Here is a 16,398-nt window from a genome sequence, read left to right on the forward strand (position 1 = left end):
ACAAACGTTATAAAACTTTCAAAAACAACAGTAGAGCTCCTGAGAAATAAATCTCCATAAACGTGTTTTACTCCGAATATTGATTTTTACTAAGAAGTTCAAAAATTTATTGCAATTGTGGACTTGTTACCAAAAGTTTTGTATATTTTTAATATAACGTCCACAACGTCAATTACGTCCACAAAACTTTTATGAGACGTAATTGAACAGAAGCTTTGTTCTGAAAAAAAAATAGTAATGAGATAGACCGTCCCCATTTTCGTGGAGTTTAGCGTAAATGGATTAGCCATTTTGTTTCAGGGGTTATGAAGTAAAAGTTTAGTTAATGCATGCAGCAGATGAAGATTCGGAGTTATTGAGGTTGCAGTTGGAGGGAGAGGAGCTAGAACGGAAAGCTCGCGAAGAGGACAAGAGTGAATATGAACGAGATAATCGTGGAGTACCAATCAAGAAAGATAAAGATGGCACTGTATTTGAGTGGGATGAATCAATGAAAGGATGGTTCCCTAAAGTAGACGCAGCTTTCCTGGCCGCTTACAGTTTATCATACGGCGAATCGGGAGCAGTAGACTCAGAGCAAACAAATCTGAATGATGAAAAAACGAATGTCGAAGAAACGGCGAAATTGGCCTCGACCAATCAATCGCACGATAATGTTAGATACGTTGACCCGGAGACGCGGAATGTGTATGAGTGGAATGCAGAAAAGTATCTCTGGATCAACACCAAAGATGCTTCGGATACCATGGCCCCGAATGTCGAAAGAAATTCAATTTCGAACCCTCAGAAGTATTCCGATCCTGCCTCAGGAGTGGTGTACGTCTGGAGTCCGAGCAACTACCAGTGGGTAGCTGAGAAGTATCAAGATCCAGCGACCGGAACTGAATATTCATGGAATGAAAACGAAAGCAAATATTTACCTCCAGGAGGCTTAGAAGATGACAACGAAAGTGATGAAGATGAAACTGAAGATAATGTGCCCTCAAGTGATGCTAATAATTCAACTTCTGACAATAGCAAAAACGGGGGCTCTGAAAAAGAGGAAGCCAAAAATCCGGAAGCCAGCAAAGAGAAAGAAACACCTCAACAGAAAGCAAAGAGGAAACGTAAAGAGCCAGAGTGGTTCAACATCGAAGAAAACCAAAACTCTAATGTATATGTCCATGGTTTGCCTTTGGACACAACCAGCGAAGAATTTGAAGAGCTCATGAGCAAGTATGGAATCATTATGACCGATCCAGATACAGGGAAGCCGAAAATTAAACTGTACTTAAATCCCGATGGAACGGTGAAGGGAGACGGCAGGTGCTGTTACCTGAAAATTGAATCAGTTGATCTCGCTCTCAAACTTCTCGATGGCCTTGACTACAGGGGCGGAAATAAAATTGGGGTCCAAAAAGCTCATTTTCAACTTAAAGGTGATTTTGACCCAACGTTGAAAAAGAAAAAGAAAAACAATAAAAAGAAAAAGGGGAAAGCGAGTCAAGAAAAATTACTAGATTGGAGACCTGAGGCTAATCGATTGACCGTTACCAAGAAGCGTTGCGAAAAAGTTGCTGTTTTGAAAAATGTGTTCAATGCCAAAGAAATGATGAAAGACCTAAAACAAGCAACTGAGCTCCAAAAAAGTGTGAATCAAGCCTGCTTGCGATTCGGCGCCATTAAAAAAGTTTGTGTTTTTGACCTACATGAAGAAGGCGTAGTGTCGATTGCCTTTAGAGACTGGGATTCTGCCGATCAGTGCGTTTCTCAGCTTAACAACCGGCAATTTTTGGGTCGCAAGATAACAGCCGAAATCTGGGATGGGGTCACCAATTACAAAATCGTAGAATCTGAAGAGCAGGAGCAAGCCAGAATCGAACGGTGGGAGAAGGAATTAAGTAGTAACAATGATGGTGTCAATTCTGCGGAGACGGAACCAGAAATAGGGGAAGGATCTGCAGCTGATTTGAAACCAAAGAAGCCAAATACAGGCAGCAGTTTGAATGAGATGCTCGGGTTAGACGAGGCTGATGATCTTGATTACAACCTCGAAGTTTCGAATGAAGAAGACGAACAGAAAATGAGAGAGTTGCTTGCAAATTTGGCTTCCGGAGGAGAAACTTTTGGAAGTGTGAAACCTAAACCAAAAAATGATTCTCCAGACTAATTAATTTTGTTTCTATCATGACTACGTCATTAGTGGCAATACGTTTTAGTTGTTTCTGTTTAAAAGGCAAATTAGTATTTAGTAATATTTTCCTTAAAAAATTCATTTTGAAGTATTGTCCAATCAAATTTGTTCGTTTTTCAGAAGTGTTTGTCTTCTGCCAACTTCGCTTCAAAAATGCAGGTTTGTAATTGAGCAACTTTTTATCCAATATTTTTGTATTGTTTTTGTATAAGAATGGGGTGGGGTCTTCCATTATAACCCCCCCCCCCCCTCCCAACCAATTACAGTAAATATACCATAATTGGGTATAATTTCGTAGATGGAACACACCCTAAGATTTTGTCAGTTTCGAATGTCTTATTTAATCGCTTGGTCGTAAGAAGTCTTTGAGATGGAACAACTAATTCAAGGAGAAAATGACATGAGACTTAAAGGCCTTTTTCTGGGTTTTTCATGCCAGAAGCTTGGCGATCGAAGATTATAAAAAAATGTTAGATATATGTCAGATATTTTTTTGAACTGATATGATTCCATGATTGACCAAAATTACGCGAACTCATTTTAATTAAATAAAAATTTAATTAAATAAAATATTGAATCTACAATAACTGCTAAAATATATTTCATGTCATACATTCAAGGTATATCGATTTCTAAAACATGTTGCAATTTTTTGCTTAATTTTAGAGTGCTCCGATTCTCGTAATGAAGGATGGAACTGAGAGTCTGCAGGGTAAGCAGCAACTCATTAGCAACATCAACGCATGTGAAGTGGTGTCCGACTCAGTCAGAACTACTCTCGGACCCAGAGGCATGGACAAGCTCATTGTGGACACTAGAGGCAAGTCTACCATCTCCAATGACGGTGCCACAATCCTTAAACTGCTCCAAATTGTGCACCCTGCTGCTAGAACCCTGGTCGACATTGCCAAGTCACAGGATGCTGAGGTAACAGTGCTCCTACCGTCAATTAATGTTGTCATAATTTTTGACGAATTTGCGTCAAAGGACAAAGACATTGTATAATTACAATTAGTATAATCGTTTCGGTTTCGGATCTTTTCCGTTTGTGTCCCCCAGTACGTTATGCTCCCCCATACAGAGCACGTGTTTTTACATGTTAAATCATTATGTAAAAATATGGCACGTGCGTCTGGGGGGTGCAAATGATATGCACTCACTAAGCTCGGGGGGGGGGCACAAACGGAAAAGATCCATCGTTTCTTTGTCGACATACCCTACACTGTAGGGCATTTTTATGCATTAAAATACGTGTTGTCGAATTAAAGAGGTGAACTGGCCCGAATGGTCCACTTTATTTGGTAGCGACATTGTCTCGTAATGGCGAATCTTATTTCGATTAATTGTTTGCGGCTATTTCATTTGTGCCTGAGTTTTTATTCAACTTCAAATTGAGCACTGATTAAATGGTAGCATTAATTGTGAGTATGTGGTTGTAAAAGAGCTAAAAAATTAATGCTCTGACGTTTGATGTGAATTTGATGAATGTGAATATGGGAACAAAAACTAACCTTTAAAATAGCTCTACAAATTGATTCCGTGGCAGTGGGTGTGAATATGTGAACCGTCTTGTAACTAAACTAATTAAAAATAACTAAAAACTCTCAAAATATCAACTTCTAAAAAGGGTCTTATCAGAGCCACCCAGCTTAGTGGTAAGATAGAAACGTACCATAATAGGGGGCATAATTCGTGGGGGAGGCTATAATGGGAAAGAGCCAAAAATCAACATGAACAATATTTTTCTTGGTTTATCAATGTATGCTGGCGTTTGCTTTAGGTGGGAGATGGTACCACTTCAGTGACAGTGTTCGCGGGGGAGTTTCTGAAGCAGAGCAAAGAATTCATTGAAGAGGGCATCCACCCACACCTCATCATCAAGGCATACAGGAAGGCCACCAAACTAGTCAGTCATAATACCTATCTTAATACCCTTTCCTTTAACCATCTTTTCTGATCAAACCAGAATACAGAAATTTTACATCCCTATTTACGCTTTAACGCAAAGCATCAAAAATCATGCTGTTCGTAGCTTTTTTGAGACACGCAAAAAGGGAAAGATCTTTCCCTTCAATAATTTGTTCACATGTGCTATAGAATTAAGAAGCGAAAATAAGCGTTGTCAGTTAAGGAATGGAGCGTAGCTATAGTGAAGATATTCTTGAGCAGATAAAAATTTAAGATTTTGCCTTTAAATTTTTCATCTAAAGATTTTAGAAAATTTTCTTTTATCCATAAAGAAATCACATACTGGATCTTAATATCATTGTTTGTGTTCCAGGCAGTAGACAGGATCAAAGAGATCGCAGTTACAGTGTCCCAAAAGTCACCAGAGTAAGTGTATCACCTCAATTGAACCGTGAACAATCCGATACCGTTATGATTTATGGAGTCTTTCATTATAGCCACAACCCCCCCGCCCCTCCCGGCCACGAAATTATAGCCTCCATTATTGTACAATTGCTATGATGGGGGCTATAGTGGGAAAGATCCTATCGCTGTAATGTTCGAAAAAAATAGGTTGAGATAAAGACGGTGTGACAGTTCATGAATGCGTATGATTGACAGAGCGTGAATGAATCTAACTATTTTCCTTTCGAGGTCTGCAACGAAATGATACAATCATATTTGACAAAAGAATTATCTGTTGTATTAGTTTATACTCAGTTCAGTTTTTTTCCAGAGGAGTTGAAAAGCGAATACGGTCAGTTCTCTCTATCAATGTTTTTGATCTGATGTTCAGATCTATCTGTCGTCTAAAAAACCAGTGGTCTTGATTATCGAGTTGAAAGTCGTTGAAAATATTAATCCTTAAATGCGTAGTTTTAAGGTCTCTAATAATTCTACATTTGGTCTGTAATAATCAATGCGTATCATAGCTTCAAAATTAGTAGTAATTAGTCGAAGTAAGAGTTTTCAGTATTATAAACGGTTGTAAATTAAACTCAAATGTTTTTGTGAATTTGGCATCTTCCATGGCATTCAATAAATTCCTTTGTTTTTTTGCCAGAACTTTTTAGTTTTTGGGCGAGAAATACACCGTCTGTTAATATTTGCTCAAAATCCTACACAAAATTTGCAGTAGTTTTTTGCACTTTGTTTTTTAAAACCATTTGAAACTTTAAAATGTTTATTTTGGGAAAGGATTTGCTGGATTGCTTTTGCTGCACATGTTGGAGAACGAGTCTTGTCGCATATGGCCAATTGGCAAGGCTATGGAAAACTAAAAATATGGAAAACTAAAACTCATTACCTCCTTTGAATTTAAATTTTCAAATCCTCTTTTTTTCCTGATGATTAATTGCTCTCAAACGAAATTTGTAGCGAATATATTAATCCTTTCGGTCTTTTTTATGCCATTTTTTGCTTGACCGATTTGATTTTTCGTTCTCAAAACGGGATAAACAGGTAGCGTGCAGCGGGCATTAAGTGCTCTTAGAGCCTTTCAGCGTTTTAGTCTCCAAGTATGCGAGTCCCAGAAATTGTTTTGGAGACTTATACTTATGGTGTGATGGTTTTCGCAAATCATAGTTGTTCAAATTTTTTATGCAGTCAGTGCCATTTTGATGTTTCAAATTTATGCGGCAATTTGTAGCTGAATCTTAGGATAATTGTTTGTTGCATTGAAGGGGATATTTTAATTTTTTGAGTTGTTCTTTTGCTTTGAAGGTTCGATTTTTTAATTAGTAGCCGCAAAAGGATAGCTGAGGCTATTATTGGCCTTCTCTTGCGTTGTACAACTCAAAGAGGAGTATTGGTAATCTACAGGTTTTTTTTAGCTAGAGCAAGTTTGTTTATGACATGAATTTTGATTTCTTTCGTTTGAAATATTTACCTCTGTTTTTGATTGTTGACTTCTGCTTTTGAACATTGGACTTTATCATTTGCTTAGTTTGTAATGTATAATTTTTAGGAATTGCTGGTAATATTGAAATTGAAGAGGTCAATTTGAGATTTTTTGATCCTATATAAGTTACCCCTATTTGTCTAAACTGCAGATTTCCACCTGCCCCGACCTACTTACCTGCACCCCCACACCCTTTAATGTGTTTTATTTGGCTACTTCTTTGTTTTCTCGTGTCTATTTTTAAGTGCTGATTTCGATAAGGTTAGGGAAAGTGATTGTGACGTCATATTGTTGTAACAAAAATCTTGACGGCGAAAAAAAATAGCCGGTAGAATGCCAGAAACAACTCGAAGCGTCGTGCATTATCTCCACAACGCTTCGAGTTGTTTCTGGCATTCTTCCGGCTATTTTTTTTCGCCGTCAAGATTTTTGTTACAACCATATGACGTCACAATCAATTCAACTCTGCTTTTTGTTTATTCGTTTTTTACTTCAATTCAGAGAGGTAAGGTCAAGTGAGTGTGTGTCACTCTAATTGAAATAGCAGCTAGTAAAAGCACCAATAAGTTTTACTGATTCTTCATCAAAATTTAACATCTCAGGGGTAAATGAAAAGAGTATTTTTCGGTCTTTTTTTACTATCTTTTTGAGACTGCAGATCTGCAAAGATATCGGGGCTATTTTTGGTAATCTGCCAGCTATGTTTTGATCAGGTTGTTTTCTAATTGGTTTTCGGAATCAATTTTCAGTATTTTCTAGGTTTTATTTTTTGTTGAATGATTGAAAATTCTCTGAAGTGAATGCAGGACTTGTCCTTTTTTTGTCTGACGCTCATCGTATTACATTACCTTGCAAAACTCGAAACATATAGTTTGTGCTGTTTTTTATGCCGAGGCTCTCCAACTTCATTTATGTCCGTGATCTCATTTGTTACTTTTTAAAATGACTTACTCATTCTTAAATGACTTAAAACGCCAATATGAAGGTTACTTAGGATTGCTCTAAATATTTTGTTGTTTGAAAAATTTGCGGGTTTTGATGCGACCCTCAGTCGACTAATTTTTTTCCAGAAGGGCTGCAGAAATTTAATGTGTGGTTCATTTTTTGCCTCAACTTACGTTTGCTGTTTTTAATGAGTTGGCTTATGGTGATAAATTAACAAAAGTTTATTCATTTATAGAGATCTGCGCGAGACCTTAGAGAAGTGTGCAGCTACTACCCTGAGTAGTAAATTGGTGGCTACACAGAAGCACTTCTTTGCCAAAATGGCCGTAGATGCAGTCATGTCTCTCGACCAAAAGACACTCCCATTGAGCATGATTGGAATCAAAAAGGTCGCTGGCGGAGGAATGCAGGTAGGCCTATCTTTGAAATTACTTGGTTTGAAATTCATGGGTAAGGTTGATAACTATATCAGCATTACATCTCGCAAAGCGATTCAGTAATTGAGATAGCAGTATAGTTGAATTTGAACCCGCACAATCGGGTCTTCGCTTTCACCCGAGAAGAACCCTCACAGATCTCTTTGAAATGTTCTGCCTCTGTTTTTATTAGCATATGGCAGAATCAGTTGGACAATTCAGTGTTTCCTTTTTTGTTGTTTTTAATAGCCGCCCTCATCTTCTCAGCCGGCTTTTATAGCGCTCCTATTACAATTCAAAGAATTTGAATTGTATTGGTGCGCTGTCTTATTACGACTCGAAGAGGAGTATTGGAGAAGTCCTTTTTTCAATCAATTTTATTGGAGTTAATTTTGAAGCGGGAAATGAAACGCGTGAAAAAATTTGGAGTGATTTTGTTGCTGAACAAAATGAAGAGTGGAAGACTTGTAAGCGAGTGAAATTTTTCTGTGAGTGAAATTTTTTGTTCACGTGCGGCATTTTAAAGCAGTTTTTTTTAAGTTTTTTGGTAAAGAGGTTTGGTTATGATTTTCTTTTAACTTTAGGCTGGTTTTGGCTGTGGTTTGAAGGTTTCTGGAAATTTATTTGAATTTTGTGCTAATTTGGTGGTTTTTCATGTATTTTGATGATTTTTGGGCTAATTTTTGCGATTTTTTGACTTTTGTTTTGTTTTACTGCCTCAAATGGGCACTGAAAAGAGTCCTATTACTTGAGCAATTTTTAGTTTACAATTTTTAGTTTTGTTGATTTAAAGTTTTTTTTTGTTGAAAAGTGGCGAAAATTGGAATTATTTTTCTTATTTTTTTTCAGTTTTTCGTTTTTTTTTCTGAATTTTAGACAAGTTTTCTATTAGCCTATTATGACTTGCCTATTGTTGTGCGAGCATTTTGAAACCCTATTGGCTGCAAAGAATTTTTCTTTGAATTTAGGTACTTTTGTAATATTAAAAAAATTTCTAAACTTTTTCCAGTTTTTTTAAGTCAAATTTGTTTGTAAGAGCTTATTTTTCGGCTTATGTTTTGGCTTCAAGTATTTTTAAAATTTCTCATGAGTGGTTTTAGTAGGTACTAGATGTGTTGACAAAGTAATTTTGGCAGAGATAGTTAATTCGGGATCTCAAGTTATGACAAAATTTGATCATATTTTAATAGATTTGATTTTTTTTACTTTCTTGTATTACGGTTTTGTTTTCAGATAATCCTAAATTAGTGGAAGCACGTTTTATCTGATGAGTAGTTGGATGGCATTTAAATGGATTTCAACTTCGAGTCGTTTCCGGAATTCTTCCGGCTTTGTTTTTTTTAAGATCTTCACACATTTTCATGATTTTCGAAGTCAAATTGGAGTAGTGATTTTGGTCACGCCGAAACAGGAAGTGGAGCGAAAAAGCGAGTGCTTTAGCGGCGTGAAGTTTTTTCACTCTAATTTTAAATTGGAGTGAGAAAACGGTGTTTGAACAAAAATTCGCTTTCTCGCTAGTGGTTTGTTCACATGAGGCAATTTCACTTTGATTTTTACTGTTTTTTTTCGATTTTTCGGATCGGTTTTTTTTCTAAATGGTTTTGCCAATCAATTCTTAGTTCATTCTAGTCTTAGTCTTTTGTTTCAACCAAATTTCCGTTTCTCGGTAGTGGTTTTTTGTTCACATGCGGCAATTTCACTCTGATTTTTACTGTTTTTTCAATTTTTTGGATAGGATTTTTTGCTAAATGGTTTTCCCAATCCATTCATAGTCCGTTCTAGGTCTAGTTTTCTGTTTAGTCAATGAAAATTCTTTGAATTGTTCGTCAGGACTTGTCCTGCTATAATTTTTTTACAATTCAAAGAATTTGAATTGTATTGTGGCGCTGTATTTTTTTTAGATCTGTTCACACATTTTCATGATTTTTGGAGTCGAATTGGAGTGGTGATTTTCGTCACGCCGAAACATGAAATAGAGCGAAAAAGCGAGTGATTTTGCGGAGTGAATTTTTTTCGCTCTAATTTTAAAGTAGAGTGAGAAAACGGTGTTTGAACAAAAATTCGGTTTCTTGGTAGTGGTTTTTTGTTCACATGCGGCAATTTCACTCTGATTTTTACTGTTTTTTCGATTTTTTGGATTGGATTTTTTCTAAATAGTTTTCGCAATCCATTTGCAGCTCATCCGGACCTACTTTTTTGTTAGAATCAAAATTACATATCTCACTAGTGGTTTTTATGTTCTCCCTAGCAGCATTTTGACATCGATTTTCTGTTTTTTTTTTGTTTTTTTTTATCATCTGATTTTTTTTAGAAATGGTTTTTCCAATTCACTCATTGTCCGCTCTAGGTCTAGTTGTTTGTTAAGTCAATGAAAATTCGTTGAATTATACGTCAGGACTTGTCCTGCTATGTTTTTTACTTCGTCGAACTTTTTTCGCTTTACCCATTTTGCCGCTTTTCGACATTTTGCGTGAAATCTTTTTGACTTCTCTAGGCTAGTTTCACTCTTCTGCCATTCTGCTCAAAGTCCTTTTAAACAGCTGCTGCTCAGCAAAGCAATTCAAAATGAAGAGAGTCAGTATTAAAAAATCAAAGTCAGAAATAGACACGGGATAAACCCATAAAGCCCATTTTTAGATGCCCGGTACTTGAACTTTGTTCTCATAAGTTTTAGTTACTATCTATAAAGCTTATTGGTATTGATACTAGACCCTGTAGCCTCTCACTGAGAGACAGGAGTATGTTCAATTACGAAATGGCATCAAAATAAATCGCAGTTTATGTTTTTATACAAAAATCAATTTTTGTTGATATTTTCTCTTCTTTCAATCCCAATAGAATTATGGGAATTAACGGCGGCTATTTTCCGGCAATCTGCCGGGTATGTTTACAATTGTTCTACAAATATACATTCTAAGAGTTTTTCAGACACTACATGTATCCGGTCTATCATATGAAAATTTAACAAGACTCGGAGTTATTTCATACTCGGGTTTCAGAGAAGGACAGGTTAATGAAAACTTGACAATTTTATATCTTCTCTTTAACGGTTGAAGAGACGTAAAATGTACTCTAAATATTTAAATATATGAGAAATCAGAAAAACAAGTAGGATTTTTAAAATGTCAAGAGGTCTGAGCAGTAATCATCGTCGTCATCAGTAATTTGTATTGAAGGACTCCCGACTGGTGCCTGGAGTTGCCTTCAAAAAGACTTTCTCCTACGCTGGCTTTGAGATGCAGCCTAAGAAGTACACTAGCCCCAAGATAGCCCTTCTGAACATCGAATTGGAGCTCAAAGCTGAACGAACCAACGCCGAGGTTTGTATTTTTCTTGGTCATTTCTGTAAGAATTATGCCTTTAACTTTGTTAACTTTGTTAATGGATGTAAAAATTAAGAATATGTTGATCGTCCGCGATCTATGAGAAAATTTACCACTTCGCAGGCTGATAAAGTCAAGGCAAAACCTATTGATCCTGCCAAAGTTTCGGTGTTAACTTGGTTAGGTATGGTCTAAGATGATCTAACGTGCTTTCATTTTTGAGCTCATTCTTAAGCCGAGAAAGTCGACTCGAATGTAGATTTGACGTTGAATTGACGTGATGGATGTTACTTTTCTAGGTGAGGCTTGAGAATGTGAAGGACTACCAGGAGGTGGTGGATGCAGAATGGAACATCCTGTATGACAAACTAGCAGCTTGTGAGGCCAGTGGAGCCAAAATCATACTGTCCAGATTGCCAATTGGTAAGAACTCAAAATTTGTCCTTTATTTTTTCAGGATTCTTTCTTCAAAAGGATGTTATTTTTTAATCTTATTTTTGTTAAAAATTTGCAACGTGACATCTTTCTTGCCCTCTTAGAAAGTGAAGTGAAGTTATTCTATGACCTACGGAAACTGTATTAGGGATAATCAGGAGGTTATCAATGAGTATAGTTGCAGTGCTTATTAGAATCAAGTAAGAGTTATTAACCATTATGTAGCTTGCTGTAATGATTGTGTTAGGTGACGTTGCCACGCAATGGTTTGCAGACAGAGACATGTTTTGTGCTGGTCGAGTCACCGAGGAGGATTTGAAAAGGACCCAGAAGGCATGCGGTGGTCTCATCCATAGTGTCACCTCAAACCTCACCGCTCCAGAGGCACTGGGCCAGTGTGAAAACTTCGAAGAAGTCCAAATTGGCAATGAACGGTTTGTTCTCTCAGTAATAATCCGAAAAATCAATTCATTTGCGTTCAGGTCCATTTTATGCAATAGATAGTAGACTGGAAGAAATGCGGTGCATAAAAACCGTTGTTAAAGGTAATGCAATAAATGTATTTCGTGTCAATGAAGAGAACTTTTGCCGCAGTTTTTGCTATCTACCTACTCAGGTGAATCAAAAACAATATAGCTGGTGTTCCGGCAATCTCATGTATCCTCAAAGAAATCATTTATACACCGTAGTATTCAATCTCATCTGTCTCTTTTCAGGTACAATCTGTTCACGGGCTGTCCCAATGCCAAGACGTGCACCCTCATCCTTCGAGGAGGTGCTGAGCAGTTCATAGAGGAGACAGAGAGATCTTTGCATGATGCGATCATGATAGTGAGGAGAACTCTGAAGAATGACGCAGTTGTGGCTGGAGGAGGTGCCATTGAGATGGAACTCAGCAAACATCTCAGAAATCACGCCAGGTAAATTCGAAATGTGAACGATAGTTTTAGCTATAGTGATATGGTTTTCTAGAAAAACAGCGGTGATTAAACGTAGTTTAGATTCAGAAAATGCACATAATATGCACATAAAAATTTGTGTGTCTTTTGCTGTATTATGAAAGCCTGATAGATTGGAAAAATGTATAACTATTGTTTTTGATTGCTCTCAAACAAAGTTTGTAGCGATTATTAATAGCCGCCCTCATCTTCTCAGCCGGCTATTATAGCGCTCCTATTTTGTTTTTTATTACAATTCAAAGAATTTGAATTGTATTGGGGCGCTGTCTTTTTTTAAGATCTGTTCACACATCTTCTTCTATATATTAATTCAGTGTCGACATAAAAGGCACCATGTTTAAGCTCCTAATCTTTACATGTTTTAACAGCCCCTAAACATGCTTTTCGGCAAAAAGCGACTTGCAACAGTCGGACTCGAACCGGGGTCCGTGAGTTAAGAGGCAAAAGCGCAATGAGTTGAGCTAAGAAACAGATGAGCCGCGTATTTATCGGGATTTTTGTCCATTAACGTCGCATCCGTTTCCACTGTCTCCAATTCCCTCCTTTTTTCACAATTTTTTGTGCTCCATGCCTTTCTCCTGTCACTATCTGTCTTCTGTCAATCTTCATATTAAAAATAATTCCAATACCTATACCACCATATTTAAGCTCCTAATCTTCACATGTTTTAAGGCCTCTTAAATATACATCACAGTGTTTTGATTCGCATGTATTTTGAAAAAGGTCAATGACTGAAAACTTGACCTTGCCAAAAAGTAAATGACCGAAAAGTTACCTATGCCGTAAAGGTCAATGACTGAATACTGAATGTAAAAGTGGTTCATTTTTGGAAAAACTGCCTATGAACGAAAAGCTGTCATTGTCAAAAAGTCAGTGACCGAAAAGTAATTTATGCAATTAAGGTCAATGACTGGATAGCCGCGGATGTTTTTAATCGGAACTTTTTACGCTGAATGTTTGCGTGACCAATTTTTAAACAATCTTCTGCTTCTTTTGTTTTCAGTTTGCTTGATCTCAGTCTCATAAAAGTTTTGAACAACTGAAGTTTAATTAACTGAATCTTTTGTTGCCAGTTTTTTTTTCAAAAGTTAGGCTGTGAAGAATTCGGTCTATTTTTCTTTTTTTTTTACTTTCGAAAGAAGATCTTTTCTCTTCCGTTTCTTTCTTTCTTTGCTCCTTTTTCTTTTTATTTTCTCCTTCATTTGTTTTGTTTTTGGTTATATTTCTTTTTCTCTGTCTCTTCTGCTTTTTATCTTTCCTTTCAATTTCTTTTCTCTTCTTTTTTCCTTTCTTTATCTCTCCTTTTCTTATGTTTTTCTCTCTCTCTCTCTTTTCTGTCGTTCTGCTCTTTTTCTGTCTTTTTCTGTACTTGTCTGCGTTTCTTTTCTCTTTTTTATTCTTTCTTTTCTCCTTTTAGTTTCTTAATGGTTTTTCTATTTTTCGTTCCTCTCTTTAGCTTGTCGTTCTTTCCTTTTTCCTTTATTTCTTACTGTACTCTTTCTTTGCTTTTCTTTTCTCTTTGTTTTCTCTTTTCTGTTGTTTTCTGCCTTTTTTCTCATCCTTTCTCTCTTTTGTTCCTGTTTAGCTTCTCTCTTTATTGTCTCGCTCACTTTTCTGTCTTTCTTTTCTCTTGCTTTTCTCTGTCTTTTCTGTCTTTGGTTTTTCTTTTCACTCATTTCTTTCTGATAGTATTTTCTTTCTCTTTTAGTTTTTTGTTTTTCTTTTCTGTCTCTCTCGTTCTCCTTTTTTCTCTGTTCTTTCTCTTTTCTTCTCTCTTTTTTGCTTTCTGTCGTTCTCCTTTTTCTTTTCTGTGTTTCATTTCTCTCTTTTTTCTATTGCTTTTGTCTGTTTTTTTCCTGTTTTTTCCTGCCTTTATTTGTTTTCATTCGTTTTCTCTTTCGTTCCTCTGTCGTTTCTTTATTTTCTCGTTCTTTTCTCTTTCCTTTCTGTTTTTCTTTTTTCTATCGCTCTTTTGTGTTTTTTTTTTGTTTTTCTTTTCTCTCTTGATTTCTTTTTCTTTTATCTTGCGTTTCTCTTTTCTGTCTTTCAATTCTGTCTCTTTTCTCTCTTTCTTTTAACTCTTTCCTTTCTGTTCTTTTTCCCCCTCTTTTCTCATTTGTTTCTTTCTGCTCCTTCTTTCTCTCCTTTCGCCTTTTCTCTCTCTCTCTCTCCTGTTTTTCTCTCTTCTCTCTTGCTTTTCTCTTTTATTGCTTTTCTGTCTTTTGTCTCTTTTCTGTCTTTCGTTTCTTGATTTATTTTCTCTCTTTTGTTTGTCTTTCTTTTCTCTTTCTTTTCTGTCCTTTTTTTCTTTTCCCTCCTTTCTCTCTTGCTCTTTTTTCGTTTGTTTTTCTTTGTTTCATTTGTTTTTTTACTTTTGCCTCTTTCGTTCACCCATCTTTTCTCTCTATTTTGTCTTTTTTTTCGGTCATTTTTTTCTCTCGTTTTATGTTGCTTTTCTCTCTTTCTCTTCCTTTCTTTTCTGTCTTTTTTCTCTTTCTTTTCTCTTTTCTGTCTTTCTTTTCTCTCTTTTTCTTCTCTTCTGTTTTGCTGCCCTTTTTCTTTTTTCTGTCTTTTGTCTTCTGTCTCGTTTCGCCCTTTCGTTTCTTTCTTTTCTCATTCCTTTCTGTCTTTTTTTCCTTTTCTCTGTTTTCTCTGCCTTCATATCTTGTTTCTTCTCTTTTTTACGCTCCTTAAAAATGCAGCCTAAGGTATTACATGCGTTCCTCTGTCGTTTCTTTGTTTTCTCGTTCTTTTCTCTTTCCTTTCTGTTTTTCTTTTTTCTACCGCTCTTTTGTGTCTTTTCGTCTTTCTTTTCTCTCTTGATTTTTTTTTCTTTTATCTTGCGTTTCTCTTTCCTGTCTTTCACTTCTGTCTCTTTTCTCTCTTTCTTTTAACTCTTTCCTTTCTGTTCTTTTTTCCTTTCTTTTCTCATTTGTTTCTTTCTGCTCCCTCTTTCTCTTCTTTCTCTCCTTCCGCCTTTTCTCTCTCTCTCTCTCCTGTTTTTCTCTCTTACTTCTCTCTTGCTTTTCTCTTCTTGTTTTTCTGTCTTTTGTCTCTTTTCTGTCTTTCGTTTCTCGATTTATTTTCTCTCTTTTGTTTGTCTTTCTTTTCTCTTTCTTTTCTGTCCTTTTTTCTTTTCCCTCCTTTCTCCCTTGCTCTTTTTTTCGTCTGTTTTTCTTTCTCTGTTTCATTTGTTTTGTTTTACTTTTGCCTCTTTCGTCCACCCATCTTTTCTCTATTTTGTCTTTTTTTCGGTCATTTTTTTCTCTCGTTTTATGTTGCTTTTCTCTCTTTCTCTTCCTTTCTTTTCTGTCTTTTTTCTCTTTCTTTTCTCTTTTCTGTCTTTCTTTTCTCTCTTTTTCTTCTGTTCTGTTTTGCTGCCCTTTTTCTTTTTTCTGTCTTTCCTTTGTCTTCTGTCTCGTTTCACCCTTTCGTGTCTTTCTTTTCTCATTCCTTTCTGTCTTTGTTTTCTTTTTCTGTTTTCTCTCCCTCCTTGTTTCTTCTCTTTTTTCTTCTCTTTTTTACGCTCCTTAGAAATGCAGCCTAAGGTTTTACATGCGTTACGCTACGACACCATGTAGAATTTCATTATCTGTACAAGTCTTCGCGCTCCCTAATTATAAGGGTCAGCAAAGCCGAAAAAAGTTGAACTCAAAATTGCTGGGACTTGGAGGTATTATGCTAAACCAAACACATCGGTAACGTAACGTAATACCTACGGCTGTTGAACGAGGGGCATGTGTTCCAGCCCGAGGTGGTAGAAATAAAATGAATTTTAAAACTTCTATTTTTCAAATGATCTTGTTATACTTTTGCGGGCCTGCTAGTTTTCATGAAGTCAAATTGGAGTAGTGATTTTGGTCACACCGAAACAGGAAATGGAGCGAAAAAGCGAGCGGTTTTGCGGCGTGAATTTTTTTCGCTCTTATTTTAAAGTAGAGTGAGAAAACGGTGTTTGAACAAAAATTCGGTTTCTCGGTAGTGGTTTTTTGTTCACATGCGTCAATTTCACTCTGATTTTTACTGTTTTTTCGATTTTTTTGATCGGATTTTTTTCAAACTGGTTTTCCCAATCCATTCACAGATCATTTTAGGCCTAGCTTTTTTGTTCGAATTAAATTTTCGTTTCTCGGTAGGGGTTTTTTTGTTCACATGCGGCATTTTGATATTGATTTTTCTGTTTTTTTATTTTTCTGTTCTGATTTTTTTAAAATGGTTTTCTGAATTCACTCATAGTCCATTTTAGTTCTAGTTTTTTTTAGTCAATGAAAACTCTTTGAATTGTACGTCAGGACTTGTC

At 36.2% G+C, this 16,398-nt stretch overlaps 2 protein-coding genes across 3 annotated transcripts in view; both read left to right on the plus strand.

The window, feature by feature from the left end:
- The window catches only part of LOC142339055 (T-complex protein 1 subunit eta-like), a 235,886-nt gene that overhangs the window by 211,228 nt on the left and 8,260 nt on the right, over positions 1–16,398 (plus strand). The window contains exons 2-11 of one of the 2 annotated variants that reach the window (XM_075388714.1): positions 2,292–2,332; positions 2,840–3,100; positions 3,954–4,079; positions 4,455–4,507; positions 4,857–4,877; positions 7,201–7,375; positions 10,558–10,701; positions 11,004–11,127; positions 11,387–11,573; positions 11,856–12,059. In XM_075388714.1, the coding sequence (XP_075244829.1) occupies positions 2,327–2,332; positions 2,840–3,100; positions 3,954–4,079; positions 4,455–4,507; positions 4,857–4,877; positions 7,201–7,375; positions 10,558–10,701; positions 11,004–11,127; positions 11,387–11,573; positions 11,856–12,059 (1,301 nt within the window). In that variant the 5' untranslated portion in view covers positions 2,292–2,326. The remainder of the gene's footprint in view (positions 1–2,291; positions 2,333–2,839; positions 3,101–3,953; positions 4,080–4,454; positions 4,508–4,856; positions 4,878–7,200; positions 7,376–10,557; positions 10,702–11,003; positions 11,128–11,386; positions 11,574–11,855; positions 12,060–16,398) is intronic. The other variant, XM_075388715.1, reaches the window with a different exon arrangement.
- On the plus strand, positions 281–2,236 carry LOC142339053 (uncharacterized). Its single transcript, XM_075388710.1, has one exon. It carries the CDS (start codon positions 326–328, stop codon positions 2,147–2,149), a length of 1,824 nt encoding a protein of 607 aa, XP_075244825.1. The 5' UTR covers positions 281–325; the 3' UTR covers positions 2,150–2,236.

The sequence above is a fragment of the Convolutriloba macropyga genome, chromosome 5 (assembly GCF_964194025.1).
Source record: "Convolutriloba macropyga chromosome 5, txConMacr16.3, whole genome shotgun sequence".
Classification (NCBI taxonomy): Eukaryota; Metazoa; Xenacoelomorpha; order Acoela; family Convolutidae; genus Convolutriloba; species Convolutriloba macropyga.